This window comes from Salvelinus namaycush, unplaced genomic scaffold (assembly GCF_016432855.1).
Source record: "Salvelinus namaycush isolate Seneca unplaced genomic scaffold, SaNama_1.0 Scaffold440, whole genome shotgun sequence".
Classification (NCBI taxonomy): Eukaryota; Metazoa; Chordata; class Actinopteri; order Salmoniformes; family Salmonidae; genus Salvelinus; species Salvelinus namaycush.
In genome coordinates, this window is record NW_024061132.1 from 80,056 (window position 1) to 93,276 (window position 13,221).

Consider the following 13,221-nt stretch of genomic DNA (forward strand, 5'->3'; position numbering starts at 1 on the left):
ACATGGTCACAGTAACACTACTGACTGAATGGTTTCTAGTCAAAACATCAACCAGAGATACACTACATGGTCACAGTAACACTACTGACAATGGTTTCTAGTCAAAACATCAAACAGAGATACACTACATGGTCACAGTAACACTACTGACTGAATGGTTTCTAGTCAAAACATCAACCAGAGATACACTACATGGTCACAGTAACACTACTGACAATGGTTTCTAGTCAAAACATCAACCAGAGATACACTACATGGTCAAAAGTATGTGGACACCCCTTCACATTAGTGGACTCGGCTATTTCCGCCACACCCGTTGCCGGCAGGTGTTTAAAATTGAGCACACAGCCATGCAATCTCCATAGACAAACATTGGCAATAGAATGGCCTTGCTGAAGAGCTCAGTGAGTAACAAACATGGCACTGTCATAGGATGCCACCTTTCCAACAAGTCAGTTCGTCAACTTTCTTCCCTGCTAGAGCTGCCCCCGGTCAACTGTAAGTGATTTTATTGTGAAGTGGAAATGTCTAGGAGCAACAACAGCTGAGCCGTGAAGTGGTAGGCCACACAAGCTCACAGAACGGAACCGCTGAAGAGTGGAAAAGACGTGTAAAAAGCGTCTGTCCTCAGTTGCAACACTCACTACTGAGTTCCAAACTGCCTCTGGAAGCAACGTCAGCACAAGAATTGTTCGTCGGGAGCTTCATGAAATGGGTTTCCGTGGCCGAGCAGCCGCACACAAGATCACCACGCGCAATGCCAAGCGGGGTGTAAAGCTCACTGCCATTGGACTCTAGAGCCGTGAAAACGCGTTCTCTGGAGTGATGAATTACGCTTCACCATCACCTGGCAGTCCGACAGACGAATCTGGGTTTGACCGATGCCAGGAGAACGGTACATGCCCCAATGCATAGTGCCAACTGTAACGTTTGGTGGGGGAGGAATAATGGTTCGGGCCCCTTAGTTCCAATGAAGGGAAATCGTAACGCTACAATGACATTGTAGACGATTCTGTGCTTCCAACTTTGTGGCAACAGTTTGGGGAAGGCCCTTTCCTGTTTCAGCATGACAATGCCACTGTGGACAAAGCGAAGTCCATACAGAAATTGTTTGCTGAGATCGGTGTGGAAGAACTTGACTAGCCTGTACAGAGTAGGAATTGAATTGGAACGATGACTGCGAGTCAGGCGTAATCGCCTAACATCAGTGTCCAACCTCACTAATGCTGTTCAATGGAAGTCCCCGCAGCAATGTTCTACTACCTCCATTGGGCCGACAAACCAGTGCTCCTGCACATTGGCTAACCGGCCTATCTGCATTGTGTCCCACCACTCCCTCTTTTACGCTACTGCTACTCTCTGTTCCTCATATATGCATAGTCACTTTAACCATATCTACACATACATACTACCTCAATCAGCCTGACTAACTGGTGTCTGTATGAAGCCTCGCTACTTTTATAGCCTGTCTTCTTATTTCTTTACTTACCTATTGTTCACCTAACACCTTTTTTGCACTATTTGTTACGTGACGAAAAAAACTTTGATTTGACATCCAGTAGAAAGCCTTCCCAGAAGAGTGGAGGCTGTTATAGCAGCAAAGGGGGAACCAACTCGATATTAATGCCCATGATTTTGGAATGAGATGTTCGACGAGCAGGTGTCCACATACTTTTGAAAATGTAGTGTATGTTAGCTAATTGGTAATAGGCTTATATAATCTCTCACCTGCAACGATCCCCTCGGGTGGGTTTAGAGTCAGCTCTAGGATAGGGGCGAAAGTACACATTACTGTCATGATGTAACGTTAAATATGTAACGTTATTTAAGCGCTAGTCATTTAGATAGAGGCCACAGACTAGCTACACATTTACACCCAGGAAGGCAAGTAAAAGGGTGACGTGGCAATCAGCTAATTCAAATGTAAAAATGTCTGAAACTAGTCTACTGATTCTCCTAAGTTTCACTTTAATGGAAGGCAGGCTAACCGCCAGTTGCAAAACATCTCCATTTGGCTAACGATGCTAGCTAGCTAATGTTAATGACGCTAGCTAGTTAGCAGCCAGTTTATGAGTTAATGTGGCTAGCTAGCTCTCCAATATACTGAAAACTCACGCTTATACTCAGCCATCAGTCTTTTTAACGCAGTACCAGCCATTTGTAAAGAATATAGACTCAAACTCAAAAATAAAAACAGAAAAAAAACAATCACGCCTGTCTTTTGGTTGACAACGCAGCTGCTAACAGCTGATCAACTGCGCATGTCCACACTTCTGGTTTGTAGAAGTAACAAAGAGCTCCCGAGATGCAACAGCGCCACCTGTTGGAAGTACTCTAGGTTTACATATAAACACCGTTGTGTCAGAGAATCGTTGTCTGTTTGCTAAAAAAACATCACTACATATACTAGCTTGGATTACTATGTACTTTTTATTTGTAAAGATGTGTTCTAATTACTTACTTTTATTTCTTATTCATTTTTTTTTTTTTTTAACTGCATTGTTGGTTAGGGGCTCGTAAATAAGCATTTCACTTTAAGGTCTACTCTACACCTGTTGTATTTGGTGCATGTGACTAATACAATTTGATATTGCCTACGATTCCTAATGTGGCCTAGGAAGTTAGCTACAGTCTTTCAGCACTCCACAAAACATGCAAACAAGGAAGCCGAGTACCAGGAAGCTGAATACCAGGTAGTCAAGTACCAAATTATATTCATTGTATACAGTAGTAAATGACAACAAATAATATACAAGTCACTAGAGAACCAGAAGGATCAGAGGACCTTGTGTTCCCTCATCACTAGAGAACCAGAAGGATCAGAGGTCCTTGTGTTACCTCATCATTAGAACCTTGGGTTACCTCATCACTAGAGAACCAGAAGGATCCGTGGACCTTGTGTTACCTCATCACTAGAGAACCAGAAGGATCAGTGGTCCTTGTGTTACCTCATCACTAGAGAACCAGAAGGATCAGTGGTCCTTGTGTTACCTCATCACTAGAGAACCAGAAGGATCAGTGGACCTTGTGTTACCTCATCACTAGAGAACCAGAAGGATCAGTGGACCTTACCAACTTCAAGCTCCAAATCAACACAGTGCAGAATGTGATTGTCTCTGCAGGTGGAGGAGAAATTCATTTAGTCTGCTTATTGCTAACAGTGAATAAGAAAAAAAGGAAGTCAAAAAAGGTTGAAGTCTGGGTGGATTCCCTTTTATTTTGTCATAAAATATCAGTGATGCAGTGGGGGTTGGGTAAAATTCTGGAGAAATCCACCAAGTACAGCTCAACTACTCCCCTTCCGTCTGGGTGGAGAGGGGGATAAACAGAAAGCCGTCTGAAAAGGTAAGTTGCATCCTTCCTCTTCAAGTGACGTTAAAAATAGACATTTCTGCTCACAATACTGTTCATTTAGCATTTGGTCTAGAGACAGCCATGCACCATTCAATCGTATGGCCATACAGGGTGAGAAATGAGAAAATGGATCATTTGGCCCATATATTTAGCAAACTGTACTAAAAAACAAAAAAAATAGACAACAAAACTAATATACAAGTCACTTGAGAACCAGAAGGATCAGTGGACCTTGTGTTACCTCATCACTAGAGAACCAGAAGGATCAGTGGACCTTGTGTTACCTCATCACTAGAGAACCAGAAGGATCAGTGGACCTTGTGTTACCTCATCACTAGAGAACCAGAAGGATCAGAGGACCTTGTGTTACCTCATCACTAGAGGACCTTGTGTTACCTCATCACTAGAGGACCTTGTGTTACCTCATCACTAGAGGACCTTGTGTTACCTCATCACTAGTGGACCTTGTGTTACCTCATCACTAGTGGACCTTGTGTTACCTCATCACTAGTGGACCTTGTGTTACCTCATCACTAGTGGACCTTGTGTTACCTCATCACTAGTGGACCTTGTGTTACCTCATCACTAGTGGACCTTGTGTTACCTCATCACTAGTGGACCTTGTGTTACCTCATCACTAGTGGACCTTGTGTTACCTCATCACTAGTGGACCTTGTGTTACCTCATCACTAGTGGACCTTGTGTTACCTCATCACTAGTGGACCTTGTGTTACCTCATCACTAGTGGACCTTGTGTTACCTCATCACTAGTGGACCTTGTGTTACCTCATCACTAGTGGACCTTGTGTTACCTCATCACTAGTGGACCTTGTGTTACCTCATCACTAGTGGACCTTGTGTTACCTCATCACTAGTGGACCTTGTGTTACCTCATCACTAGTGGACCTTGTGTTACCTCATCACTAGTGGACCTTGTGTTACCTCATCACTAGTGGACCTTGTGTTGTGTTACCTCATCACTAGTGGACCTTGTGTTACCTCATCACTAGTGGACCTTGTGTTACCTCATCACTAGTGGACCTTGTGTTACCTCATCACTAGTGGACCTTGTGTTACCTCATCACTAGTGGACCTTGTGTTACCTCATCACTAGTGGACCTTGTGTTACCTCATCACTAGTGGACCTTGTGTTACCTCATCACTAGTGGACCTTGTGTTACCTCATCACTAGTGGACCTTGTGTTACCTCATCACTAGTGGACCTTGTGTTACCTCATCACTAGTGGACCTTGTGTTACCTCATCACTAGTGGACCTTGTGTTACCTCATCACTAGTGGACCTTGTGTTACCTCATCACTAGTGGACCTTGTGTTACCTCATCACTAGTGGACCTTGTGTTACCTCAACCTGTGGTAGATTGATGCACATCCCAAATGGCGCCCTATTCACTATATAGTGCACAACTTTTGGTCAAAAAGTAGTGCACTTTAAAGGGAATAGGGTGCCATTAGGGTCAGAATCTGAATGACAGTTGGAACCCCCCCCCACATCACCTTAGTCCTGTGTGTGAAACAAATACATATTCTCAAAAACAGTTCTAGTTCATCCTCGTTGTGAATATAAACAAGAAATGGATCGGTGGCATGAAATCCAGCTTGTGATCATGACAAATAGGACCATGGCTACGTCCCAATTCACTACCCCGTACTCGTTCACTCAATCTCAGGCATTTAAATGGAATGGACTGGTGTGAGGAGTATGGTGGTGGAATCTCCCTTTAGTCATGCTGCAACAATGCAATGCTTTAAAAAGCATGAAGGGGGATTGAACGAGTGGGTAGAGAATGTGAATGTAACCCATTTAACAGTCCGTCTTTCTTAACGTCATGGTTTTCCATTGTAAACAGAACCCTGCCTCCCCTCACAACATTTTAGGGCTTGGGGGGGGGAAGCGGATCGATCAAACAAAAAATATATTTATAACGCTGAACGATTATTGAAGAAAAAAAAAATGGTTTGAGTGATGCTGCTCTTCAAGTGTATCTGTCCTCAGAGAGGGAGGAGGAGCCTCAGAGAGGAGAGGGAGGAGGAGCCTCAGAGAGGAGAGGGAGGAGGAGCCTCAGAGAGGAGAGGGAGGAGGAGCCTCAGAGAGGAGAGGGAGGAGGCGCCTCAGAGAGGAGAGGGAGGAGGAGCCTCAGAGAGGAGAGGGAGGAGGCGCCTCAGAGAGGAGAGGGAGGAGGCGCCTCAGAGAGGGAGGAGGCGCCTCAGAGAGGGAGGAGGCGCCTCAGAGAGGGAGGAGGCGCCTCAGAGAGGGAGGAGGCGCCTCAGAGAGGGAGGAGGCGCCTCAGAGAGGGAGGAGGCGCCTCAGAGAGGGAGGAACCGCCAGTCTGTTGTTGAAATACATCAATAGTATCCTCATCTTCCATCTCAAGCTGTCAACAGAAATACATGGTCATTACGTCAGCAAAATAGGTCTCTCGTCTTTGGTACATTCATTAGTAACTTAGTTCTTCTGAATCTATTATGAAAGTGAAAGGAAACTGTCACCTACCTGTGCAGGTGTGTCAGTCTCGTTAATCGGCTGTCCGTCAAACCTAAACCTTATCTGTCTAATTGACAAACCCTGAAATAAAGAGGTTATAAAATTAAAATAAAACATTGTCAGGCAAGTTACTGTGGTCAGGAGTTGCCCTGCAAGGTTGTCCAATCAGTCTCAAAGCTTTACATTGTTTTAGGTGAGCAGAAGATTAAAATCAGATGAATGTAAACTTGAAGGAAAGCCTCACCTGTCTTTCGCAGTAGGCCTTCATCAGCTTGCTGAGCGGAGTGTGCCTTTTAATTTTGAATTGGACTACTGACCCATCTTGACCTGCAACCTTAAGGTTGATGTGGTCGTTTTCAGTTTTCACTCCTTCCTGAAACAGAAAGGATGCATTTCAGAGACAATAGTTAAACGTTACATAGATGATCATATAACATGGTTCATGTCAAGCATTAGGGACTGAGCAAACGTTTAGGATTTGGTTTCATTTAAGCAAAAGTATCTCAACACGCATTGTAACATGTTAGCTAGCTAGTTAAGCCAAATGTCATTTGTGATAGCGGAGGCTAGCGATTCACACTGCTAACGGTTGTTTTGTGTTGTACTTTTATTTTTTACCAGGGAGTAAGTACCATTATCGCTTTTGCAAAGCGAGCCCTGCGTCTAACAAGTTGGCGAACATGGGTGATGAGTTCAGACTGGCGGTGAGCAATATGCTAGCCTGGCGTCAAACATGTGTTTGTGTTTACCTTTTTAGTTAGCAATGTTAGGCATGCTATCCTAGCTAGCTAGCTAATACATTGAGTGAAATTGGCCAGCCATCAATGAGGTGGCAGCTCCGGTGGGGTTCAGGCTAACGTTAGCTAGGTCAAAAAGCCGCAAAGAGCAAACGTCGGGCCCTATTCCAATGCGCACAGAAAAGTCACAATGGCGCTGTTTCAATTAAACCATCACTTTACAATAGAAGAGTAGATATGTACAATGGAATAGACTACATCTGGGCATACATATATCAGATAGTTGACTAGCTAGACATTTTTCTACACGCAAAACGTTGCACGGCCACAAATCCGCAAATCATCGAACCTTTGTTTTCTCTTTTTACCCGCTCAAATGCGGAATCTGCCATGTAAACACACACAAACTCGACTGGCAACAATGCAATGAAATATGGAAAATATTCAATCATAGAAACACAACATGGCTTACCTTTGGCTTTTCTTCAGACATTGTGTAGCTAGTTATTGCTCAACGATGTACTAATTTACAGACAGCTAAATATTTGCGCTTTTTCACTTCTCTCAGTCTTCTCCGTTTCGACCAGGAGCGCGCATAATGCTTTAAACTCTAATTGGCTCACGGGGATCACGTGTCTGTATTTTCTAGGGACCGTGCACATGAGCGCGCAAAATCTGTTTTATACGCGCTCCCGAGAATTACGCACGACCCAGACAACCCTTTTTTTAATCCCCAATTTCGTGATATCCAATTGCGAGTATTGCTGCAACAAGATCTGTAAATCAATTTATGAACTGTGTAAAGATTACAAAAATAAACAGCGCAATAATAAAAAATAAAAATAGATTTTTCAAATTGTTTAGAGCGGAGGAAAATCTCTAATATCAAATTGAACATCTTTAATCTAGCATAAAGAATAGTATAACACAAACAGAAATGCATCACAAAACCTTAACTATTTGACTGGTTTTAGACAGCTTTTGATACGAAATGGTAGTCACACACACAGTTGCGGTTCTAGCTGGTATGGCTCCCTGGACGAACACCTTAATAACATTAAAAAATATATACAAAAATAAGACTCAAATATCAAAAAGAAGTAACAAAGACAAATGGAAACAAATCTGTGTTGATTTGGCACTCGAGCATTTGTGGTTTATTTGGTAGCATTTCGCAGTGTGACTGATTTTACTAATTGCATTCGTAACTGTAAAAAGTTAGAGGTGCGCTATTTGATAGATTCCCCCGCACCTGTCCCCATGTCGTACTTCTGAGTGGGAGACTTTCCCAGGTAGTGACCTGCCTAGCTCATCAACTAGTATCAGGAAGCCCACTCCGACAAAAGTTTATTGACCCACTGTCCCACACGGTGACATGCTATCATTGACGTGACGTTAAAATGAGCGATAGAAAACCGATCGCCCAAATGTCACCATTCCCGCGCCGCCCCCGGCAAGATGCCGCCCTGGGCGCCTGCCCATGTCGCCTATACCTAAATCCGTCACTGCACACACAACAAGAACAGGAAAATTAAGGGAACACAGACACTGGAGATGTCAATATTTGATTTCATGAAACACACAGCAATATTAAACTGTCTCTTTAAAATATGTAAATCAGAAGCTGTAACAATGATAGAAAAAATATGAACTAATAAAAAGTATGACGTAAACAAGAAAAAAACTGACATATTATTGAATGTTAGTTGAAATGATTGACAATTATCTGTCTAAATGGACTGTTCTTAAATCGTTGCATTTTAGGCACATGAATGGGAAGAGGAATCCGAAACGTTCGCCCCAACTTTCTTCCAATACATTTTCAGAGATGTTTGTCTAAATACCAGGGATCCAGTGTTGAAGACAATAACACAAGGAGTGATGCTGGGTTATATTCTGATATCCAAACATTAAAAAACAAAAATGAAATGTTAAGATAGCAGTCATTCCTAAACCGAATACACCACTCAGACCAACTGACTCTCCTAGCCTGGCTACCCATCCACACCACTCAGACCAACTGACTCTCCTAGCCTGGCTACCCATCCACACCACTCAGACCAGCTGACTCTCCTAGCCTGGCTACCCATCCACACCACTCAGACCAACTGACTCTCCTAGCCTGGCTACCCATCCACACCACTCAGACCAGCTGACTCTCATAGCCTGGCTACCCATCCACACCACTCAGACCAGCTGACTCTCCTAGCCTGGCTACCCATCCACACCACTCAGACCAGCTGACTCTCCTAGCCTGCCTACCCATCCACACCACCCAGACCAACTGACTCTCCTTGCCTATCCTCCACCAATCAGGCCCTTTTGGTAGAGAGGCAAGATGGAAGCCACTCATCAGTAAAAGGCAGATGACATTCCGCTTGGAGTTTGCCATCTCTGGAGAAACCTGAAAATAGCTGTGCAGCAATGCTCCTCATGCAACCTGAGAGGATCTGCCGCGGAATGAGAGAAACTCCCCAAATACAGGTGTGCCAAGCTTGTAGTGTCATACCCAAGAAGACTCAATGCTGTAATCTGCCAAAGGTGCTTCAACAAAGTACTGAGTAAAGGGTCTGAATACTTATGTAAATGTCATACATAAAAATATAAACATATATGTTCTTCATACTTCTGCACTTTAGATCAAGTAATTATGCTTTCATTATTTCATTATCATACTGTAGCCTCTCTGTAGTGTCTTTTAGGGAGTCCACGGTAGTTTTCAATATCTTATTTTCCATAATTTTGTTACTGTAATTTTTAAAGGCCTCAACCTTACCCAGTAACACAGGTAATAGTTCCAGTTGTTTTAACTGCTCTTTCGTGATGGTAAGCAATGCTCTATCTTCTGGAGACAGTTATAAAGACCCCCTCCTCCAATGACTGGCTATAGCAGACCCCCTCCTCCAATGACTGGCTATAACAGACCCCCTCCAATGACTGGCTATAGCAGACCTCCTCCTCCAATGACTGGCTATAGCAGACCCCCTCCTCCAATGACTGGCTATAGCAGACCTCCTCCTCCAATGACTGGCTATAGCAGACCTCCTCCTCCAATGACTGGCTATAGCAGACCTCCTCCTCCAATGACTGGCTAAAGCAGACCCCCTCCAATGACTGGCTAAAGCAGACCCCCTCCAATGACTGGCTAAAGCAGACCCCCTCCTCCAATGACTGGCTACAGCAGACCCCCTCCTCCAATGACTGGCTACAGCAGACCCCCTCCAATGACTGGCTAAAGCAGACCCCCTCCTCCAATGACTGGCTACAGCAGACCTCCTCCTCCAATGACTGGCTATAGCAGACCTCCTCCTCCAATGACTGGCTATAGCAGACCTCCTCCTCCAATGACTGGCTATAGCAGACCCCCTCCTCCAATGACTGGCTAAAGCAGACCCCCTCCAATGACTGGCTAAAGCAGACCCCCTCCTCCAATGACTGGCTACAGCAGACCCCCTCCAATGACTGGCTAAAGCAGACCCCCTCCTCCAATGACTGGCTACAGCAGACCTCCTCCTCCAATGACTGGCTATAGCAGACCCCCTCCTCCAATGACTGGCTACGGCAGACCCCCTCCTCCAATGACTGGCTACGGCAGACCCCCTCCAATGACTGGCTACAGCAGACCCCCTCCAATGACTGGCTACAGCAGACCCCCTCCTCCAATGACTGGCTACAGCAGACCCCCTCCTCCAATGACTGGCTAAAGCAGACCCCCTCCTCCAATGACTGGCTATAGCAGACCCCCTCCTCCAATGACTGGCTATAACAGACCTCCTCCTCCAATGACTGGCTATAACAGACCCCCTCCTCCAATGACTGGCTATAGCAGACCCCCTCCTCCAATGACTGGCTATAACAGACCCCCTCCTCCAATGACTGGCTATAGCAGACCCCCTCCTCCAATGACTGGCTATAACAGACCCCCTCCTCCAATGACTGGCTATAGCAGACCCCCTCCTCCAATGACTGGCTATAGCAGACCCCCTCCTCCAATGACTGGCTATAGCAGACCCCCTCCTCCAATGACTGGCTATAGTAGACCCCCTCCTCCAATGACTGGCTATAACAGACCCCCTCCTCCAATGACTGGCTATAACAGACCCCCTCCTCCAATGACTGGCTATAACAGACCCCCTCCTCCAATGACTGGCTATAACAGCATTTTAAATTCCAGTTATCAGCATAGAGAACAAGATGCAGACACCAAACAGGCTTTACAATTAATCCTCCAACTAACAAACCAGCAGTTATATCAGCATATAATCCCACAAGGTACAGACAACAAACAGGTTATGAAATACAGTCATTTATTAAAGCATTTTGTAAATCCAGTTACAACAAAAATATTTACCAGATATTTTTACTCTCTCCAGCCGCGGGGAACCGTGGTCGAATCACATTTGTCATAATGTGGAATGCTTACTTACAAGTCCTTGACTCTTATTTGTCTTAAAACTGCATTGTTGGTTAAGAAAAATTATTTACTAAATAAACTAAAGTAAAAAATAAAATGGGTCTGGTACAGGTGTGGCTCCCAGCAGCTGAAATGGGCCCCTATTCCCTATATAGTGCACTGTCATGATATCACAATATATAGTGCACTGTCATGATATCACAATATATAGTGCACTGTCATGATATCACAATATATAGTGCACTGTCATGATATCACAATATATAGTGCACTGTCATGATATCACAATATATAGTGCACTGTCATGATATCACAATATATAGTGCACTGTCATGATATCACAATGTAATCACCACACTGTCATGATATCACAATGTAATCACCACACTGTCATGATATCACAATGTAATCATCACACTGTCATGATACCACAATGTAATCATCACACTGTCATGATACCACAACGTAATCACACTGTCATGATACCACAACGTAATCATCACACTGTCATGATACCACAACGCAATCATCACACTGTCATGATACCACAACGTAATCACCACACTGTCATGATACCACAACGTAATCACCACACTGTCATGATACCACAATGTAATCACAACACTGTCATGATACCACAATGTAATCACCACACTGCCATGATATCACAATGTAATCACCACACTGTCATGATATCACAATGTAATCATCACACTGTCATGATATCACAATGTAATCACACTGTCATGATATCATAATGTTCTCATCACACTGTCATGATATCACAATGTAATCATCACACTGTCATGGTATCACAATGTAATCATCACACTAGCATGATACCATAATGTAATCACCACACTGTCATGATACCACAATGTTATCACCACACTGTCATGATACCATAATGTAATCACAGTCATGATACCACAATGTAATCACCACACTGTCATGATACCACAATGTAATCACCACACTGTCATGATACCACAATGTAATCACCACACTGTCATGATACCACAATGTAATCACCACTGTCATGATATCACAATGTTATGTTATCATCACCACACTGTCATGTTATCACAATGTAATCACCACACTGTCATGTCATCACACTGTCATGATACCACAATGTAATCACCACACTGTCATGATACCACAATGTAATCACCACACTGTCATGATACCACAATGTAATCACCACACTGTCATGATACCACAATGTAATCACCACACTGTCATGATACCACAATGTAATCACCACACTGTCATGATACCACAATGTAATCACCACACTGTCATGTCATCACACTGTCATGATACCACAATGTAATCACCACACTGTCATGTCATCACACTGTCATGATACCACAATGTAATCACCACACTGTCATGTCATCACACTGTCATGATACCACAATGTAATCACCACACTGTCATGTCATCACACTGTCATGATACCACAATGTAATCACCACACTGTCATGTCATCACACTGTCATGATACCACAATGTAATCACCACACTGTCATGTCATCACACTGTCATGATACCACAATGTAATCATCACACTGTCATGTTGTCACACTGTCATGATACCACAATGTAATCATCACACTGTCATGATATCATAATGTTGTCACACTGTCATGTTGTCACACTGTCATGTTGTCACACTGTCATGTTGTCACACTGTCATGATGTCACACTGTCATGTTGTCACACTGTCATGATGTCACACTGTCATGTTGTCACACTGTCATGATGTCACACTGTCATGATATCATAATGTTGTCACACTGTCATGTTGTCACACTGTCATGTTGTCACGTTGTCACACTGTCATGTTGTCACGTTGTCACACTGTCATGATGTCACACTGTCATGATGTCACACTGTCATGTTGTCACACTGTCATGTTGTCACACTGTCATGATATCATCATGTTGTCACACTGTCATGTTGTCACACTGTCATGATGTCACACTGTCATGATGTCACACTGTCATGTTGTCAAACTGTCATGTTGTCACACTGTCATGTTGTCACACTGTCATGTTGTCACACTATAGCCCGGTTTACTGCATGTGATGTTGATCTTTTTTCCAGTTCTCAGCCCAGGGCTTTGTGCAGTGTAAAGCCAGACCGCCTCCATCTTAGCCTCTGTCACTGTCTTTCACCTTACAGGGCTGGGTGTAGGAGGCTACCTC

At 43.8% G+C, this 13,221-nt stretch overlaps 1 protein-coding gene across 1 annotated transcript; it reads right to left on the reverse strand.

Moving 5' to 3' along the window:
- Window positions 1-5,592: 5,592 nt before the first annotated feature.
- On the reverse strand, window positions 5,593-7,190 carry LOC120041323 (small ubiquitin-related modifier 3-like). The gene is made up of 4 exons (XM_038986262.1): window positions 7,067-7,190; window positions 6,102-6,230; window positions 5,867-5,938; window positions 5,593-5,747 (listed from the first exon to the last, which is right to left on the reverse strand). The coding sequence occupies exons 1-4, from the start codon at window positions 7,085-7,087 to the stop codon at window positions 5,640-5,642; spliced, it is 330 nt and encodes a 109-aa protein (XP_038842190.1). The 5' UTR covers window positions 7,088-7,190; the 3' UTR covers window positions 5,593-5,639.
- Window positions 7,191-13,221: the final 6,031 nt, after the last annotated feature.

What these genes read in the sequence shown, in the direction of transcription:
- LOC120041323 (XM_038986262.1), bottom strand. Translation starts at nt 7,087, where the DNA reads ATGTCTGAAGAAAAGCCAAAG. An exon ending in TGTCTGAAGAAAAGCCAAAG is followed by an intron (nt 6,231 to 7,066) that starts GTAAGCCATGTT and finishes TTTCTGTTTCAG; the next exon opens with GAAGGAGTGAAAACTGAAAA. An exon ending in AGGCCTACTGCGAAAGACAG is followed by an intron (nt 5,939 to 6,101) that starts GTGAGGCTTTCC and finishes TCTTTATTTCAG; the next exon opens with GGTTTGTCAATTAGACAGAT.